General features: G+C 40.7%; 1 protein-coding gene across 1 annotated transcript in view; it reads right to left on the minus strand.

The window, feature by feature from the left end:
• The window catches only part of LOC125460234 (E3 ubiquitin-protein ligase RNF123), a 334824-nt gene that overhangs the window by 245376 nt on the left and 72315 nt on the right, over nt 1-17133 (minus strand). The window contains exons 20-21 of the mRNA XM_048547433.2: nt 15179-15299; nt 14421-14522 (exon numbers count right to left, since the gene is read on the minus strand). Of these exons, the coding sequence (XP_048403390.1) occupies nt 14421-14522; nt 15179-15299 (223 nt within the window). The remainder of the gene's footprint in view (nt 1-14420; nt 14523-15178; nt 15300-17133) is intronic.

A 17133-nucleotide genomic window follows, 5' to 3' on the forward strand; every position in this document is an offset into this window, starting at 1 on the left:
GTTCATGGGAGTACATTTTTAGAAGTGTTTTAGAAGAGGCAAGATAGCTCAGGGTGGAAAAGTTTTGGGAGAAAATTTCAGAAAATAGGATCTCAGCAGCTGAAGGCATAGCTGCCAATGGTGCAACAATTAAAAGCTTGAGAAACCAGAATCAGAGAAGCACTGAGATCTTGGGATAGTATCTGATTTCCACAATGAGTTTCCGAACAAACAAATCCAACAACAGATACCTTCAAATATCCCCTGTGTGATGAGCTTGTGGCTTTTTGGAAATCATACAATCCTTTGCACCTGAACATGAAGTGCTGAAATGCTGAACATTTGAAGTAATAGCCAGCATTTTACCTGCCTTCCCCATTACCTGCTAAATTTGGATGCTGGCTTTTTGAGTTATACATGAGAACTACCAATTCTCTCAATTCTGAAGCTTTCAGCAATCTATTCTCACGTAAATAAAATTTAGCTCACTATTATTCGAGCCAAAGTGCATAACCTCACATTTTCCCTCTGCTAAGGTTTTGCTCATTTACTCAATACTTCCACATTGTTCTACAGACTTCGTGTCATCTTAACCATTTACCTCCCCACTGATTCCTCAATTATCCATAGATTTAGCGACATATATTCACTTCCTGCGTCCAGGTCACTAATACATACTGTAAATAATTGTGGCCCCAGCACTGACGCCTATTGCACAACCTTGCTTTAGACTGCCATCTTGAAAATGCCCCTCTTATCTGTGTCTTCTATTAATTAATCAATCAATAACAATACACCAGTTCCAACACCATGGGCTCTTATTAACTAGCCATATGTACGGTACCTTATTGAATGCCTTTTGGAAAACCAAATATATTACATTATTATTCATCCTGCTTGTCACCTCCTCAAGGAAGTCTAATAAATCCATCATGCACGATATCCCCTTCAAGATAACACACTGACTTTGCTTGTTTATATTGTGTACTTCTAAATGCTCTGTTATTACATCCTTCATGCTTTTCTCAAAGAGTACTGAACATCTAGAATTCTTTACTCCACTGAAAATATTTAGAGATAAACAGATGTCGAATTATCGCGGGGGTGTAGGGTATGAGGAGTTGGCATGAAAGAGGAATTAAGGCTGGGGCAGATTAGCCAACATTTTACAGAATGGCAGGGTAAGCTTGAGGGGCTGAATGGCCTACTCCTGCTCCTATTTCTTACTTCTATATAACAGGCCACAACATTATCCCAATGAGGAATGTTAAACTAATTGATCTATAATTACCTTTTTTTGTATCCATCGCTTTTCAAATACGCTGGCAGTTTTCCAATCTTCTGGGATTTTTCTAAAATCAAAGATTTCTTTCAAGACTACTACCAGTGCATTCATTCTGTACGCAGCAACTTCTTTTCATATTTGAGAATGCAACCCATCAGTTCCAGGGGACTTATCGGTCTTTGGCCCCATTAGTACTTCTTTATGAGTGATAGTACTTGTATTTATTTTCTCTCCTCTTTCTATCCCTTGATTATTTGGTATAGTTTGGAATGTTATGGTGAAGGCTGATGCAAAGTATCACTTCCTCTGTCACTTCCTGGTTCCCATAATTATGTTCATTTTGATTTCTCTCTCTCTTTTTGTACATTTGAGCAAGCTCTTACTGTCCAATTTTATACTGTTTATTTTCTCCCTTATTAATCTTATTTTGGTCATTATTTCTTAGTTTGTAAAACATTTCCATTCTCTGGCTTGCCACTAATCTTTGCCACCCTGTTATTTTTCTTTCAATTTGTCACTATCTGTAACTTGCTTAGTTTATCCCTGTCCCACAATCTTTCTTCCTCACAGAGGTATATTTTTATTGAGTAATAAACTACTTTTTTTAAACATCTGCCATTGTTCAACCACCATCTTTTCTGCTAAATTTCTTGCCCAATCCATTCCACTGAATTCTGCTCTCATTCCTTTGTAATTACCCTTATTTCAATTTCACACAGTGGTTTCCAACCAACATTTCTCACTCTCAAACTGAATGCTAAATTCTACATTGTGGTCAATGTTTCCTTGAGGACATTTTTACTCCAAGATCATAAACTTGCCCTGTTACACATGACCAGATCCAAAATAATCTGATCCTCGCCTGGATCTAAAATATATTATTCTGGGGAACTGTCCTGAATACACTCTATAAATTCTTCCTCGTAGTTACCCTCTGCCAATTTAATGTTCTCAATCTATATGAACATTGAAGTCACCCATGATTAATGTATTGCCTTTTTTTAAATTCCCTCATTATCTCCTGATTTATTCTCTATCCTATGATACAGAAACTACTCAGGGGTTTATCAGCTACTCCTACAAAGTATCTTTTTTTTTCATTACTTACCTCTACCTATGTGAGCTCTACATATTCCTATACAAGCTCATTCCTTGCATTGTACTTATTCCATCTCATACTAACAAAGCCATTCCACCAATGATTCTCCTCAGATGTGCACTTGAGCAGCTGTTTGGGAGTTCCACACATGCTTTGGCCATCATTTCCAGAAGGCACTACCACACACGGACTTTAGAGGACCATGCAGTGGAATCCTCCTGGTGATTACTATCAACAGCATCCATTTAGTATGCCTACATATTGAATGCTATTTGGGAGAAGCAGTGGTTATTAAGCACAAGGAGTGCACACTGGCTTCGATGTCCATCACCACAGGGGCACAGCTACTAAATGAGCTGGTTGAGTCCTGAAGAATATAGTTGCCATTTTATGCCTGCTGTAGGTTGTGAAGCATGAACATAAGTGGAAAAAAAACTACTTAAATCTCAGTAAATAAAAACTGAAAGAACTGCAGATGCTGTAAATCAGGATCAAAAACAAAGTTGATGGAAAAACTCAGCAGGTCTGACAGCATCTGTGAAGGAAAAAAAGAGTTAACTTTCAGTTTCTGAGGAAGGGTCTCCAGATCCAAAACGTTAACTCTGTTTTTTCCTTCACAGATGCTGCCAGACCTGCTGAGCTTTTCCAGCAACTTTGTTTTTGTACTTAAATCTCAGCCTCACCAATCCAGTGATGTATCTGGCCATAACAACACTGACTAATTAGCATATCGGTACTGTCTATTGTAAAAAACATGATAACAAAACACTTAAGAAGCATAAACAGGATGAGACAAACTCAGGTGAAACTTAGCAGGTCTGGCAGCAACCGTCGGGAGAAAGCAGAGATAATGTTTTGGTCCAAAGACTTGTCATCAGAACTATGCTGGCTAGTGAAACTTTTTACAGTGCTTTCTCCTCACACATGCAGCTAAACCTGCTGAATTTTGCCATCAATTTGTTTTTGTTTCAGATCTCTAGCATCTGCACTTCTTTGCTTCATTTTAGACAAAGTCAGGTTTACGAAAGAGAAATCATGCTTATCAAATCAACTGGAGTTTTCTGAGGATGAAATTGGAAGAATAGGTAAAGGAGAACCAGTGGATGTAGTTTGATTTTCCAAGGCTTTTAATAAACTCCACACATAAGACACTAATTGGCAAAAGGAAAGCACACAGCATTAGAAGTAACATATTGACATGGACTGAGAATTAGTTGACAAACAGGACACAAAGTGGGAATAAATGGGTCTTTTCTCAGGTGGTAGGCAATGAGTTGCAGTCAATTGCACAGATCAGTGCTAGGGCCCCCTGGCCACTCACAACTTATATAAATTGCCTGTATTAGGGAGCCAAATGCAACATTTTCGAATTTGCTGATGACAAAACTGGGTGGACTTGTGAATTGTGAGGAGGATGCAAGGAGGCTGCAAAACAAACTTAGATAAATTTTCTGAAGAAGGATCTAGGCCCGAAACATCAGCTTTCCTGCTCCTCTGATGCTGCTTGGCCTGCTGTGTTCATCGAGCTCTACACCTTGTTATCTTAGATAAATTGAGTATGGGCAAACACATGGCAGATGCAGCACAACATGGAAAAATGTGAAGTTATACACTTTGATGTGAAAACAGAAAAGCAAAGTATTACTTAAATGGTGATATAATGGGAAGTTTGGACATATAAAGGGATCTGGATTTCCTGTAAACCAATCAATAAAAGTAGACAGAGATAATGGGAACTGCAGATGCTGGAGATTCCAAGATAATAAAATGTGAGGCTGGATGAACACAGCAGGCCAAGCAGCATCTCAGGAGCACAAAAGCTGACGTTTCGGGCCTAGACCCTTCATCTCTGAAACGTCAGCTTTTGTGCTCCTGAGATGCTGCTTGGCCTGCTGTGTTCATCCAGCGTCACATTTTAATAAAAGTAGACAGGCAGGTGTAGCAAGCAATTTGAAGGTAAATGTATGTTGGTCATTGCAAGAGGATTGGAGTTTGTAGGGACATCATACAGCACTTATACACGGTCTTGATGAGACCACACCGGGAGTATTGTGTGTAGTTTGGGTCTCCCTACATAAAAAAGAACGTACTTGCCACAGAGGGATTGCAGCAAAGGTCTGATAGGCAGAAACCAGGATTGGCATAACTGTTCTATAAGGAGAAAGTGGTTCAAATGTGCTTGCTTAGAGTTTAGAAGAATAATAGAGGAACTAGTTGAAACATGTAAAATTTTAACAGAACTGGGCAGGATGTTTCCCCTGATTTAGAAGTCTATAACCTGGGGCCACAGTTCTTCATTCAGAAGGTGGTCAACTTGTGGATCCCAATACCACAAAAGGCTGTACAGGCCAAATCACCGAACATACTAAGGAAAAAGACATTAAGGAGGTTGGAGAGAAAGTGTGAATATGGCATTGAGATAGAGGATCAGAAATGATCATATTGAACGGCAGATCAGTCGCAAAACGCCGATTGGTCTACTCCCATTCCGAGCATATATGTTAATAGTGGCAGTCATACCACAATGCTTTTGCAACACAAGGCCAGAGGTTGGCTATTCTTGGCGAATGGTTCAGATCTCAGATTACCCCATGCACTATCCACAAGGCACAAGTCAGACTTGTAACAGAACACTCTCTACTCCATGCCATTACAAGACAAAGCAGCTTGCTGGACTGGCATCCCATCTATAAAAATCAACCACTCATTCCTTCCACAAGACACAACACATTGCAGCAAATTGCCAAAGCTCATCCGACAGCAACTTCCAAACCCATGATTTCTACAACCAAAAAGATCATGAGTGGCAGATACAGGAGAACACCACCACCTACAAATTCCTCTCCAAACCACACACCATCCTGGAAATGGGTCACACTACCAACTCAGCATCCTGGATCAAATTAGCCATTCAATATAGATGAAGAGCACTTCTGGTGCCAACACAACACATTAGATCACGCACACCAAAACAGTGAGGCTGTTAATTAAATTTTCTCACAAAATGTGTATAGATCAGCCTCCCATTACCCCCATCCCATCATGTTTTAAGATAGTGCAGGTAAGGAAATCTATAAGACGATTAAACTATTTATTAAAGCCAATTTTAGATTGTTGCAACAAATAAATGATGAAAATGGAAGACTTGGCCAATTAAATGAATATTAACAATATTTTGCTGCTTTTTACACAGAAAGGGATCTCACAGATCTCTACCACAAATGATCCTGTAATTAATCACACATCTCATAATTAGCATACTGTAATGGGCCTATCGTGCCTCTCTCATCCACAGCTGCTGTTCCTCTCCAGGGACTGACTGTGTCAGCTTGGCTATGCCTCACTGTGCAGTCTGATCAAGCTGCGCTTGGCAAAACAACGTAGAGTTCTAGTTCAGCCTCTGCACAAGTTACTCTGGTCATCTACTACCCCTCCAACCCCCACCTCCATTTTCTTTCTCAGCCCTATGACAATCTTAGAGTCAACTGTCTGAGATTTTTACTTTAAACACAGCCTGACAACAGAGCAGTGACAATCGTTCCACCGGATTTCCTGGTCATAACTTCAATGCTGACCTGGCAATGTACAACTTGGTCGGTACTTTCACAACAGTTCAATTTTCTGAGGGTAGCAGTCAGGTCCTGCTCACTCACTCCAATTTATCACATTGAATTCTGAAATAGCTCTGACGGATAGAGGCCCACTATTATGCCAGTCAAAATGCAAGACCCTGCACGCGCACAATCAGCCTGCAGAATATTTATGTGAGGCCAAGAGGCTCCAAGTTTGGAACCCAGGAGACATGACGCTGCTGTTTCTACAGAAGTTGCTTTGGGACGTTACCCAGTGGTGGATCAGGAACTAAGACAGTTGAGTGAACTAGTCCCCATCCTGACCTGGTGTGTCTGTCCATACTGTGAAGCATGGTCCTTCAATCCCGTTTCCCCACAATCTAGTGTGTCTCACAATGGTCCAACACAGTGAGAAAGCCCTTGTGTGGCTCTCTCCATTATCCCACTGCTCAGAAAACCAGTTATCACAATCATCTAAGTCACTCAGTCCTGACCAACTAACAAAAACCAAAAGAACCATGGATGCTGTAAATCAGGAACAAAAACAGAAGTTGCTGAAAAAGTTCAGCAAGTCTGGCAGCATCTGTGAAGAAAAAAATCAGAGGTCAAAACATCAAGAGAGGACCCCAGTCTCACTGACCTCCACTCCAATCAACAGACAGGGGGGTTTGGACACTGCAAAGACTTGCCAAAAACTTTACTCTCATATGGCACCCAAAAACTGGAGCTTAATCCGCTTCAAAAGATATAAATAATATTCCACGCTATAATTACCTACACACTCAACGTCATCCATCAACAGACACAGAGGTTGGTGAGACTACTTTCATTCACTCAAATGAGAAGTTAAAAACTTTTCTGGTTCAAGCAGTGGATGGACCCACATACTTGTCTCCATTATTGTCCCTTCATATTGGACTGATTAATCCTCACACAGCCCACTGAACCCAAACTACAGTTTTGGGTCATTGCTGAAATTTTAATTAAGAGTGAGGATTAATTAGCAAATGAAGAGGGATGAAAGCTGTGTGACAAAAATTAGGAAACAGCAATATTTCCAAGGACAGCTGTATAACACAAGTGAGGTGCAACAGCTGTTAATTCAAAGGAAAATGATGGAAACTAAACAACAAAATCTTTAGATGAGAAAAGATTATTAACCATCTAGATTGCCTTCTACCATTACATAAACAGAAATGGTGCTGCTGACTCACCAATCTCTTACCATCCGTTTACCTGACAATAGGATGACCCCAGTGCTGCAAAGCAACAAGATTTCTCCTAGGCAATCTTGCAAAAATTACTTTTATTCGTCCACAGGACATGGTATTCCTGGGAGGTCATTGCCCATCCCTAATTCCCTTTGAGAAGGTGGTAGTGAGCTGCCTTCTTGAGCTGCTATAGTGCTCAGAGTGCGTGTATATCTACATAACTGTTCAGAAGGGAGTTCCATGATTTTGACCCAGCAATAATGATGGAATGGCAATATATTTCTGGGTCAGGACAGTAGATGGCTTGAAGGGGATCCTGCAGGTGGTGATGTTTCCATATATCTGCTGCTCTTGAAGTTCTAGGTGATAGAAGTGGAAGATCTGGCAGAGTTGCCACAGCACATCATTGCTGCACTGTGGTAGAGGGACTGAATGCTGAAGATTGTCAACGTGATACCAAATGAGCTGCTTTGTCCTGGATGGTGTCAAGGTTCTTGTCTTGTTGGAGCTGCACTCATTCAGACAAGAGGGGACTATTCCATGACACTCCTGACTTGTGATCTGCAGGTTGTGGACAAGCTTTGGGGAGTCAAGTAGTGAGCCACTCGATGCAGAACTCAAAGGTTCTGTCCCGCCCTTGTACCACAGTATTTTACATGGCTAGAGATAGTAGGAACTGAAGATGCTGGAAAATCTGAGATAACAAGGTGTAGAGCTGGATGAACACAGCAGGGTAATCAGCATCAGAGGAGCAGGAAGGCTGACATTTCAGGCCTAGGGTCAGCCTTCCTGCTCCTCTGATGCGGCCTGGCCTGCTGTGTTCAAGCAGCATTACACCTTGTTATCTATCATACATGGCTAGTCTAGTTTAATTTCTGGTTAACAATAACACCCCAGAATGTGATGGTGAGACATTCAATGTCATTGAACACAGGGTAAAATAGTTGGATTCCCTCTTCTTGGAGTTGGTCATTGCTCAGCACTAAGATGTAACTTGCCACTTTTCAGCCCGAACCTGGGTATTGTCCATCTTGCTGCATTTGAATATGGACTGTACAATGGAGGAAAGGTCAAAGAACACAGAAGAACAATACAGCACAGAACAGGCCCTTCAGCCCTCCAAGCCTGTGCCAACATATTTTGCCCTTCCACACTAAAACTGTCTTCACTTACAGAATCTAAATACCTCTATTCCCTTCCTACTTATGTATTTGTCCTTTGTCATTGACGAAGCAGCTAAAGATGGTTAGACTTAGGACACCACCCTCAGGAACTCCTGCACAATGTCCAACAGCGGAAATTACCAGCCTTCAACAATGATAACCATCTTCCTTTGCACCAGGTATCACTCCAAGCAGCAGGTAGTCAGTCCCCACTGGCCCCCCCTAACCCAGCACTACCACCTACTATTCCCACCAACTCCGTTTGCTTGAGCTCCTTGATGCCATACACTGCAATGAAATGTTGCTGCTCCTTTAACAGCTTAGGAGAATGCGCTCTTGGAACAGCCAAGAGGAACAATTGAGAACGCATCTCGAGTTGCATCTATTGTACAAACACCCATCTTTTTGCTCCAGATTAAGGTACTATACTACTGAAATAGAGCATTCAGTAATTGACAATGCAGTAACTCACTGCAACCTGATGGAATTCATTCCGTTCAAGAACCGGAGACTCCTAAAAGGTGTAATCTGTTCATACTTGGCTGGGATTTAATGAACCCTTTCTAACAACCATTACAGTCACTTTGCTAAAAGGCTGATGTCGGCAATTTTACAGACTTAAAGAGGTTTAATGGAACATCTATAGCTGAACGTGACTGGCTGCAGGTCCCAGATTGCCTGCTTTAATCACAATGGCTTCTACAATATGAGCAGACTGCAAAGACAGCTGGTATACTAATGCAACAGTTGTGGCCAAATCTTCCAACTACCTTCTGAAGCTCTGGATAAACAAGCCAAACAAGGATTTTCCCCAAATAACCATTTCAGTACCAATGTGATGATAAACAAATTAATGTGCGTTTCAAAGCATCTGACAAAGAAGTCCAACTCAGTTTGACTCGTAAAACTGATGCACAAGATATTAGCTCCTCAGTGGCCATACCGCAATAAAAATACAAACTCAGCTGAGATGAAACTTCAAAAAGCGAGTAAACAGGCAGTCTACCTCACCTTGCTAACACTAACTGTTTTGTCGGTCTAAGGACAAAATACGAATTGCAAAGACAGCTCAAAACTAAACTCGTAGATGATGCAGCTTTCCTACTGGCTACTTTCACCTAAAGGAGTTCACAGCTTCTCTCCTGTTTGCCTGTATTAAATTATTCCTACAGGAAAATCATTGCAGAATACAAAATTAAGAAAACATACAAGAGCAATTAACAGTTGAGAGAGTGCTGGGGTTATGGGCATCTCCTTGGGTCTAGAGAAGAACTTGGAGAGGGAGGGAAAGAGATCCAGTAGAAGTCCACATTGATACCAACAACCCTGGTCGCAGAGAAAAGGAAGTTCTGCTCGAAGATTGTGAATCCTAACCCCATCTCTGGATCAAAAACCAAAAGAACTGCAGATGTTGTAAATCAGGACCAAACACAGAAGTTGCTGGAACAGCTCAGCAGGTCTGGCAACATTTGTGAAGATAAAATCAGAGTTAACATTTCTTATTCGGTGACCCTTCTTTTGCCAGGCCTGAAACGAACTCTGATATTTTCTTCACAGATGCTGCCAGACCTGCTGAGCTTTTCCAGCAACTTTTGTTTTTGTTCCTATCTGTGGATTACTACCCAAGTCACAGACATACCAGTATAAGGTCAATGAAAAACAGGGAATTAAATGAGTTGCTCAAAGATGAGTGTGGATGGAATTGGTTCTCTTTAGGAAGCACTAGAATGTGTACTGGAGTAGAAGGGAGGTATTCTGGTGGGATGGGCTTCACTTTAACCATGCTGAAGCCAGTGTCCTAACAAATTGAAAACCAGAACTGCAGAGAGTGATTTAAACTAATTAGAGCCGGGTGAGAGTTTGGGAGAAGGGAAATGTAGGCTTACAAAGCAAAAAAAAGAGTATAGCATTGCAGGGCAGCTCTCCAGATGTTGATACCGGGAGTGGGACAGAAACAGAGAGTTTACAAACATAGAAAAACAGCAATAAAAAAGGTCAAAAAGGGGAAGTGGTAGTAAAACAGGAAAACAATAGCCCCTTCGCACAAATGTGTATGGTATTCACAATAAAATAAATGAATTAACAGTACAAATATTGGTTAACAAGTATAATCTTATAGCCATCATGAAGACATAGTACAAGGAGATCAAAACTGGAAACTAAGCATTCAGGGGTATGTGATTTTTCAAAAGGACAGGTAGGAAGGATAGGATGGTGGGGTGGCATTAGTACAGGATGGAACAAATACAATAGTAAGGTATTATCTTGGATCATAAAATGTATGATCCACAATAGTGGAGATAAATAAAGAGGAAGATGACACCAGTAGTAGTAATCTATAGGCCTCCTAACAGCAGCTATTCGGCGGGACAGGTAATAAAATCAGAAGATGACAGTATGAAAAGAAGACAGGACATTAATCATGGGTGGATTTAATCCTCATGAACATTAAGATAGTCAGAGGTTGGCAGAGGTAGTCATGAGGAAGAATTCACAAAGCGTATTTGGGACAGTTTCCCAGATCCACAACATGTTGTTCTAACTAGGGATCTGACTATTTTGGATCTAATGATATGTAATGAGATGGTTTGATAAATTATGTCAGAATAAAAGATCCCATAGGAAACAGTTACTATAATATTATGAAACTTAACATGTTCACTAATGACTGGACAATGTTCTACACCATTTGTGACTCCTCTGATACAAAAGCAATCCATGTTCAAAAACAACAAGTTTTAAATAACATTCACGCACACAAATGCCAGGCTATGGCCATGTCCAATAAGAGACAGACAATCTAACCACTGCTCTTTGAAATTATAATCAATGAATCCACCATTATCAACATCACGGGGTTACCATTGACCAGAAACTCATCTGGACTCACCAAATGTATACACTGGCTACAAGAGCCAGTCAGAAGCTAAGAATACTAAAGTGAGTAACACACCTTCTTACTCCCTAAAGCCTGTCCAGCATCAACAAGGCACAAGTCAGGAGTGTGATGGAATATTCCCCACTTGCCTGGATGGCTGCAGCTCCAGCAACACTCAAAAAGCTTGACACCATCAAGGACAAAGGAGCCCACTTGACTGGCACTGCATCCACAAACATTCACTACCTCCGCCATCAATGCTCATTATTAGCAGTGTGTACTATCTACAAGATGCACTGCAGAAATTCATTAAATATTCTTACACAATGCCTTCCAAACCCACGACTACTTCCATCTAGAAAGATAATGAGCAGTATTTACATGGGAATACCACCACCTGCAAGTTCCCCTCCGAGGCACTCACCATCCTGACTTGGAAATATATTGCTTCACTGCTGCTGGATCAAAATCCTGGAATTCCCTTCCTCAAGGCATTGTGGATGGTAGCTGTTCAAGAAGACAGCTCACTATCACCTTCTCAAGGGCAACTGGGGACAGGCAATAAATGCTGCCTAGCCAAATACACCCATGTCCCAGAAGAGAATAAAAAAAGTTAGTATTTAATTTGAGTGAGAGGAACTGCTGTCATAAACATCTGCAATTAGCTTAAAGAAGGGCAATTACAAAGGAATGAGGCAGAGCTGGCAGGACTGTGCTGGGAAAGGTGTTTAACTGCAAAGACAGTTGAGGAACAATGACAGATGTTTAAGAAAATAGTTCATGACTGACAGCAAAAGCATATTCCAATGAAGAAGGAGAATTCGCAGAAGGGGATAAGCTAATCATGGTTAACCAGGAAAGTTAAGTACAGCATTAAATTGAAAGAAAAACAACATATAATGTGGCAGAAATCAGTGTTCAGACAGGCGATTGGGAAAGTTTTCAAAACCAACAAACGATGACCAAAACAAAGGAAGAAAATAAACTTGGAGGGTAAACTTGCAAGTAATATCAACATGTACAGTGAAAGATTGTTTAAATATGTAGGAGGAAGTGAGCACCCAAAGTGAACATCAGACACTGAAAGAGTAAGGCTGGAGATAGAATAATGGGGAATCAGGAAATGGCTGAGGAATTGAATAAATACTTTGCATCAATCTTCACAGTACAAGATACTAATAACATTTTTAAAATACTAAATTACTAAGGCACAAAAGGAGAGGAAGTGAGTAGAACAGCTATCACCAGAGGAAAAATGCTGGCGAAACTTGGCTAAACTAATAGGGATAAAAACTGATAAGTCTCCTAGATCTGATGGAATGCATCCTAGGATATTAGAGGAAGTAGCTACATGTATAGAAGATACTGTGCAGAATCTTCCAAGAACCTTTAGATTTTAGAAAAGTCCCAGAGGATTGGAAAATTGCCAATGTAACCCCTTTACTTATGAAAGGAAGGAGACAAAAAAAAGGTAACTACAGGCCAGTTAGCTTAACGTCTATTGCTGAGAAAATGCATAATATGATGAAACAGAGTCAACATGGCTTCATAAAAAGGAAGGAATACAGACAGGTTAAATGAGCTTGCATTCAAAAACTTGATAGCTGGAATATAATGTAGGAAAATGTGAGGTTATGTACTTTGCTAGGAAGAATAGAGAAGCTGAATATTATTTGAATGGGGAAAGATGACGGAAAGCTACAGAGCAGAGGAATTTAGGAGTCTTTGCTCACGAATCACAAAAAAACTACTATCCAAGTTCAGTGAATACCAGGGATGGCAACTGGAATGTTGGCCATTACAGCAAAATGAATGAAGTAGAAAAATAGGGGGATTTTATTAAAATTATACAAGGCGCTAATCAGGTTACAACTAGAATAGTAAGAACAGTCTTGAGCCCCTTATCTGAGGAAAGATACGTGGGCATTGGAGTCAGTCCAGAGAAGTTTCAGTAGGCTGATCATGAGTATGGAAGGCTCTGTCTTATCAGGAAAGTTTGAGTAGCTGGACATGTACACATTGACATTTAGAAGAATAAAGAGGCTACTTTATAGAAACATACAGAGGCTCGGTGGCTTGACAGAGAAGATGTGGGGAAGCCCCCTGTGGGAGTCTAAACCACAGGACATAATCTCGGAATTTGGCATCATACATTTAAGGCAGAGATGAGGGGGGATTTATTCCCTCAAGAGCTAGTGAATCTGTGGAACATTTCACCATATACGGTTGGTGAGGTTGGACTGTTAAGTATATTCAAGGTTGAGATAGATGGATTTTTAATCAGTAAGGGCATCAATGCTTATGGGGAAAAGGCAGAAAAATGGAGTTTAGGATTATCAGATCAGTCATGATCTCACTGAATGGAGCAGCAGATTCAATGGGCTGAATTACTACTAATGCTCCTTTGTCTTATGGTCTTGAGGACACTGATACATTGCTGAAGTGTCCGATACTTGACCATGAGTTAAAAGAGTTCTAGTTTACAACTGTACCGGTGCTTGCTACTTTTGTGTGGGACCGAAAGATGTACTAGAATTTCCAATAAAGACTCAATGTCAGGAAGAGGTTTTGTGCCAACCTTTTCCGCTTCATTGGCATGAAGGGGAGAAGGGGTACAAGCAAATTTTCTGTTCTCTCCATCTGACTAAGGTTTCTCAGAGAAGGCTATAATGGATGAGCACAATAAATGCTCCAATCACTGACTGGGGAGGTAAGATATCTGAGTCCTAAGACATTCATTACTAGTGGTTTGCACACAGTTTAGGAAGTAGTCCACAATAACTGCTCAGCTCTGAAAGTCTGAAGCTGTCAAATGCTACTCAATGTGGATATTGATTTGATACTAATTTGTCATATAGCCTCTCAATACCATTCCTCTTCCAGTTGATGAGCTGCTGTTTCACTGGAAAAGAACTAGCAGGCTACTGATCAAGAAGTGAAACAAGCTTTTGCTGTTCTTTGTGCAAGTACTTTCCTTTGTTGACCTTCCCTTTTGCATTTACTATTTCTGAGCAGCTCATGCTGTTGAGAATTGGGGTTCCCTTCAAACCCGTATTAACTCAACATTCTATTTTTGGCGTTTCTTGTGCAGCATGAGACCTCATCTAACTGGGTCACATTAGACAACTAGCCTTCTGTAAATGTAAACAAAATCTCTGAATGAAAACAGAGGAGAGGAAGAGGAATCAATGCCAGAATGGGTGGACGTTACATGCTAATATCCAGTACGTCACCTTTCAGAGTTTTCTTCAGATGGGAAAGAAGGCCGCCAAGTCTCTGCAGGTCAAAGTAATCCACCTTCCCATTAAAAAAGAGCTGAGGGGGAACGTAAGCATCTGTAAGCAAAACAAAAAATAACTCAGTACACACTCAGGGGTTATTGCATGTCATTTTGCCCATGACTAAGGGCAACAAATCAACAAAGTTTACAAGGGAGACTGTGCCAGGGTCACTAGCTTTTGATGCAGCAGCCTGCAATTGTCAGTCATGGCCCAAATATAAAGGAGCCAGGATTTACTGAGTTCAAGCATGGGTACTTGTTATTTTTACTGGGTGCCTTGGGTTGCAGTGAACCACAGTAAGTTTTACAATCTAACTGCAGCTTTTCCAACAAGAGCCACACATCAGAGGCTGATGCCACAAGGAGTCTCATAGCATAACACGTCTCTTTCTGTGGCAACATAGGAAAGGAGCTTTTTATTGCAAAAGTAGGAAATAATTATGATTCCAAAGATGGTCCATGACAAAATAATCATAAAAGGCTTCTTATGGATTTGGTGAGAGACCATAAGCTAGTAAAAATGTTTAGGCTATCCATGGTATGGAATCAACAGGCCAAATGATGTTTTGTGACTGGTCCTATAATTCATAACAGCAATTCACAGGATGCGTACCAATAGGAAGTTAAACTATTTTGAGTAGAGTTAAAGATCCATAAGCTACAAACCAGATTTTGACTACAGTACACAGGCAGTTAAGCATCAGTCCACACCTTCACTGGGTATTGCCGATGGATTCCTCCGTCTGTACTCATCCCAGTAACTTCGCAAAGCAGCAATCAGTCGGTGCAGAAAGCAAACCATATACTCAGGAGGGCAAAGGATTGCAGGATTCTGTGGAGATAAGTATCAATGCTTTGTCTGTTCACATAAAGAACAATGTCAATGGCGGATATTCCTGGACCTCTGCAAATGTTATTGCATTTACCTAGTAAACAAAAACATTGTAACGCAGCTACTTTCTTCATTCCGATTTCTGCCATCAAACCTTACAACAATGACTACGTGTTAAAAGTACTTAACAGGCTGTAAAGTATTTTTGGTCACACTGAGTTTGTGAAACATGTTAGATAAATACAACTTTTTTTATTACAGCATACAAGGTTATGTTTCATTTTGATATCTAATCAGCGAACAGCAGAACTTGCATAGAATTAAATAAAATAGTGTTAGTTAAACTCAGGCACAGCAATTTATAACACTCCCTATTTAACGATGCTCCATTCAATCTCAGTTAGTTATGGGACAGTTATTTGCAATTGGCATTGTTCGTTTTGAGGTTGTTTCGTGTTAGTGCACCACACGAATGAGAAACCTGAAAACTGACTGTGCCATTTGGGAGCTGCCATTCCATTCCATTCCCTTACCTCCCCGGTCTCCGGCTCACTGTCTCCCTTACAGTTTATCTCCATAACCGTGCTATTCAAAACCATTCTCACTCTAAAGCTGCTCATCTCCCAAAACCTTACTCATAGCTACGAGTCACAAAATTGGCGAACAGGTGGATCAGTTGGCAAACAGGAGGATTAGCAATTGGGTGGTTTAGATAGTCTGAATAGAGGGAAGGCAATGGTTTAGAGAATGAACAAAGGAGAAAGAGAGAGGGGAATAGGGAGGTTTAGTGATTCTGAACAGGAGGAGTTTTGGAGAGCCCAAACTAAGAGGAGGTGGTGGTTGAAGGACAGCCCAAATTAAGGTTGTGGAAGATTGGACAGCGTAAGGTTTGGAAAGCAGGTTTGATGGAGACTGGCAGGTTTGTAGAACACAAACTGTGCGGGTAGGAAGTTTGGAGGAAAAGTAGAGCTTTAAATCCGTGGCACATTGTGATCAGCCTTGTGAATTGAGAGGGGTGTTGGGACAGACTTAAACTGACTCAGTAAAGCTACAGAAACCTAAACATTGTTTTGGGCAGCAGTGAAGTGAAGCAAAGCTGAAAATGAAAGACAGAAATTTAGCAATAAAGAATGGGATACAGCAGAAGAAATGAGCTCTTTCAAGCTTGATAGTGTATATTTCAATGTAGGAATCTAACAGGGAAAGTAAACTGAGGGCACAGTTAGATGAGAAGTTTACTGAAAAATGCTCATGGCAGTAGGTGTCAAATTGTGATGATAACACACTTAATAAAGTAATCATATTTATTGGTTATAACTATTAAAATAAAGTAGAAAATAAAAGGATTGCACAATTATGATAATTTTAACACATAAATAATCAAGCCAGTGCCACACACAGACTTATGTGGAAAGTGATAATTCATGGGCTGAAAGGGCCATTAGCAATGTGGATTAAAAAAAAATGAGTTTAAGCAACCGACAGCAATGGTTCTCCTCTCCCAGATATCCGCTCCACTATTACCTGCTATCACCGACCCCCTCCCTCTCTATTTCAGAGCCCCCCTCCCCAACCCCCTTTTTGAAGAAGGGTCCCAACCCAAAACATCAGCCTTCCTGCCTCTCTGATGCTGCTTGGTCTGCTGTGTTCCTCCAGCTCGACACTGTATTATCATAGACAGCAATGGTTAATGAGTATGTTTTGGGCTGGAGGAAAGTTTATAGTGGAGTTCCCCAAGAGTTATTAGGATCTTTTCACAATATATTGTCTGGATCTTGGGTGTGCAAGGGACAATTTCAGAGTTTGCGGATGAAATAAAACTTTGGAGAATTGT

The sequence above is a fragment of the Stegostoma tigrinum genome, chromosome 11, assembly GCF_030684315.1.
Source record: "Stegostoma tigrinum isolate sSteTig4 chromosome 11, sSteTig4.hap1, whole genome shotgun sequence".
Taxonomy (NCBI): domain Eukaryota; kingdom Metazoa; phylum Chordata; class Chondrichthyes; order Orectolobiformes; family Stegostomatidae; genus Stegostoma; species Stegostoma tigrinum.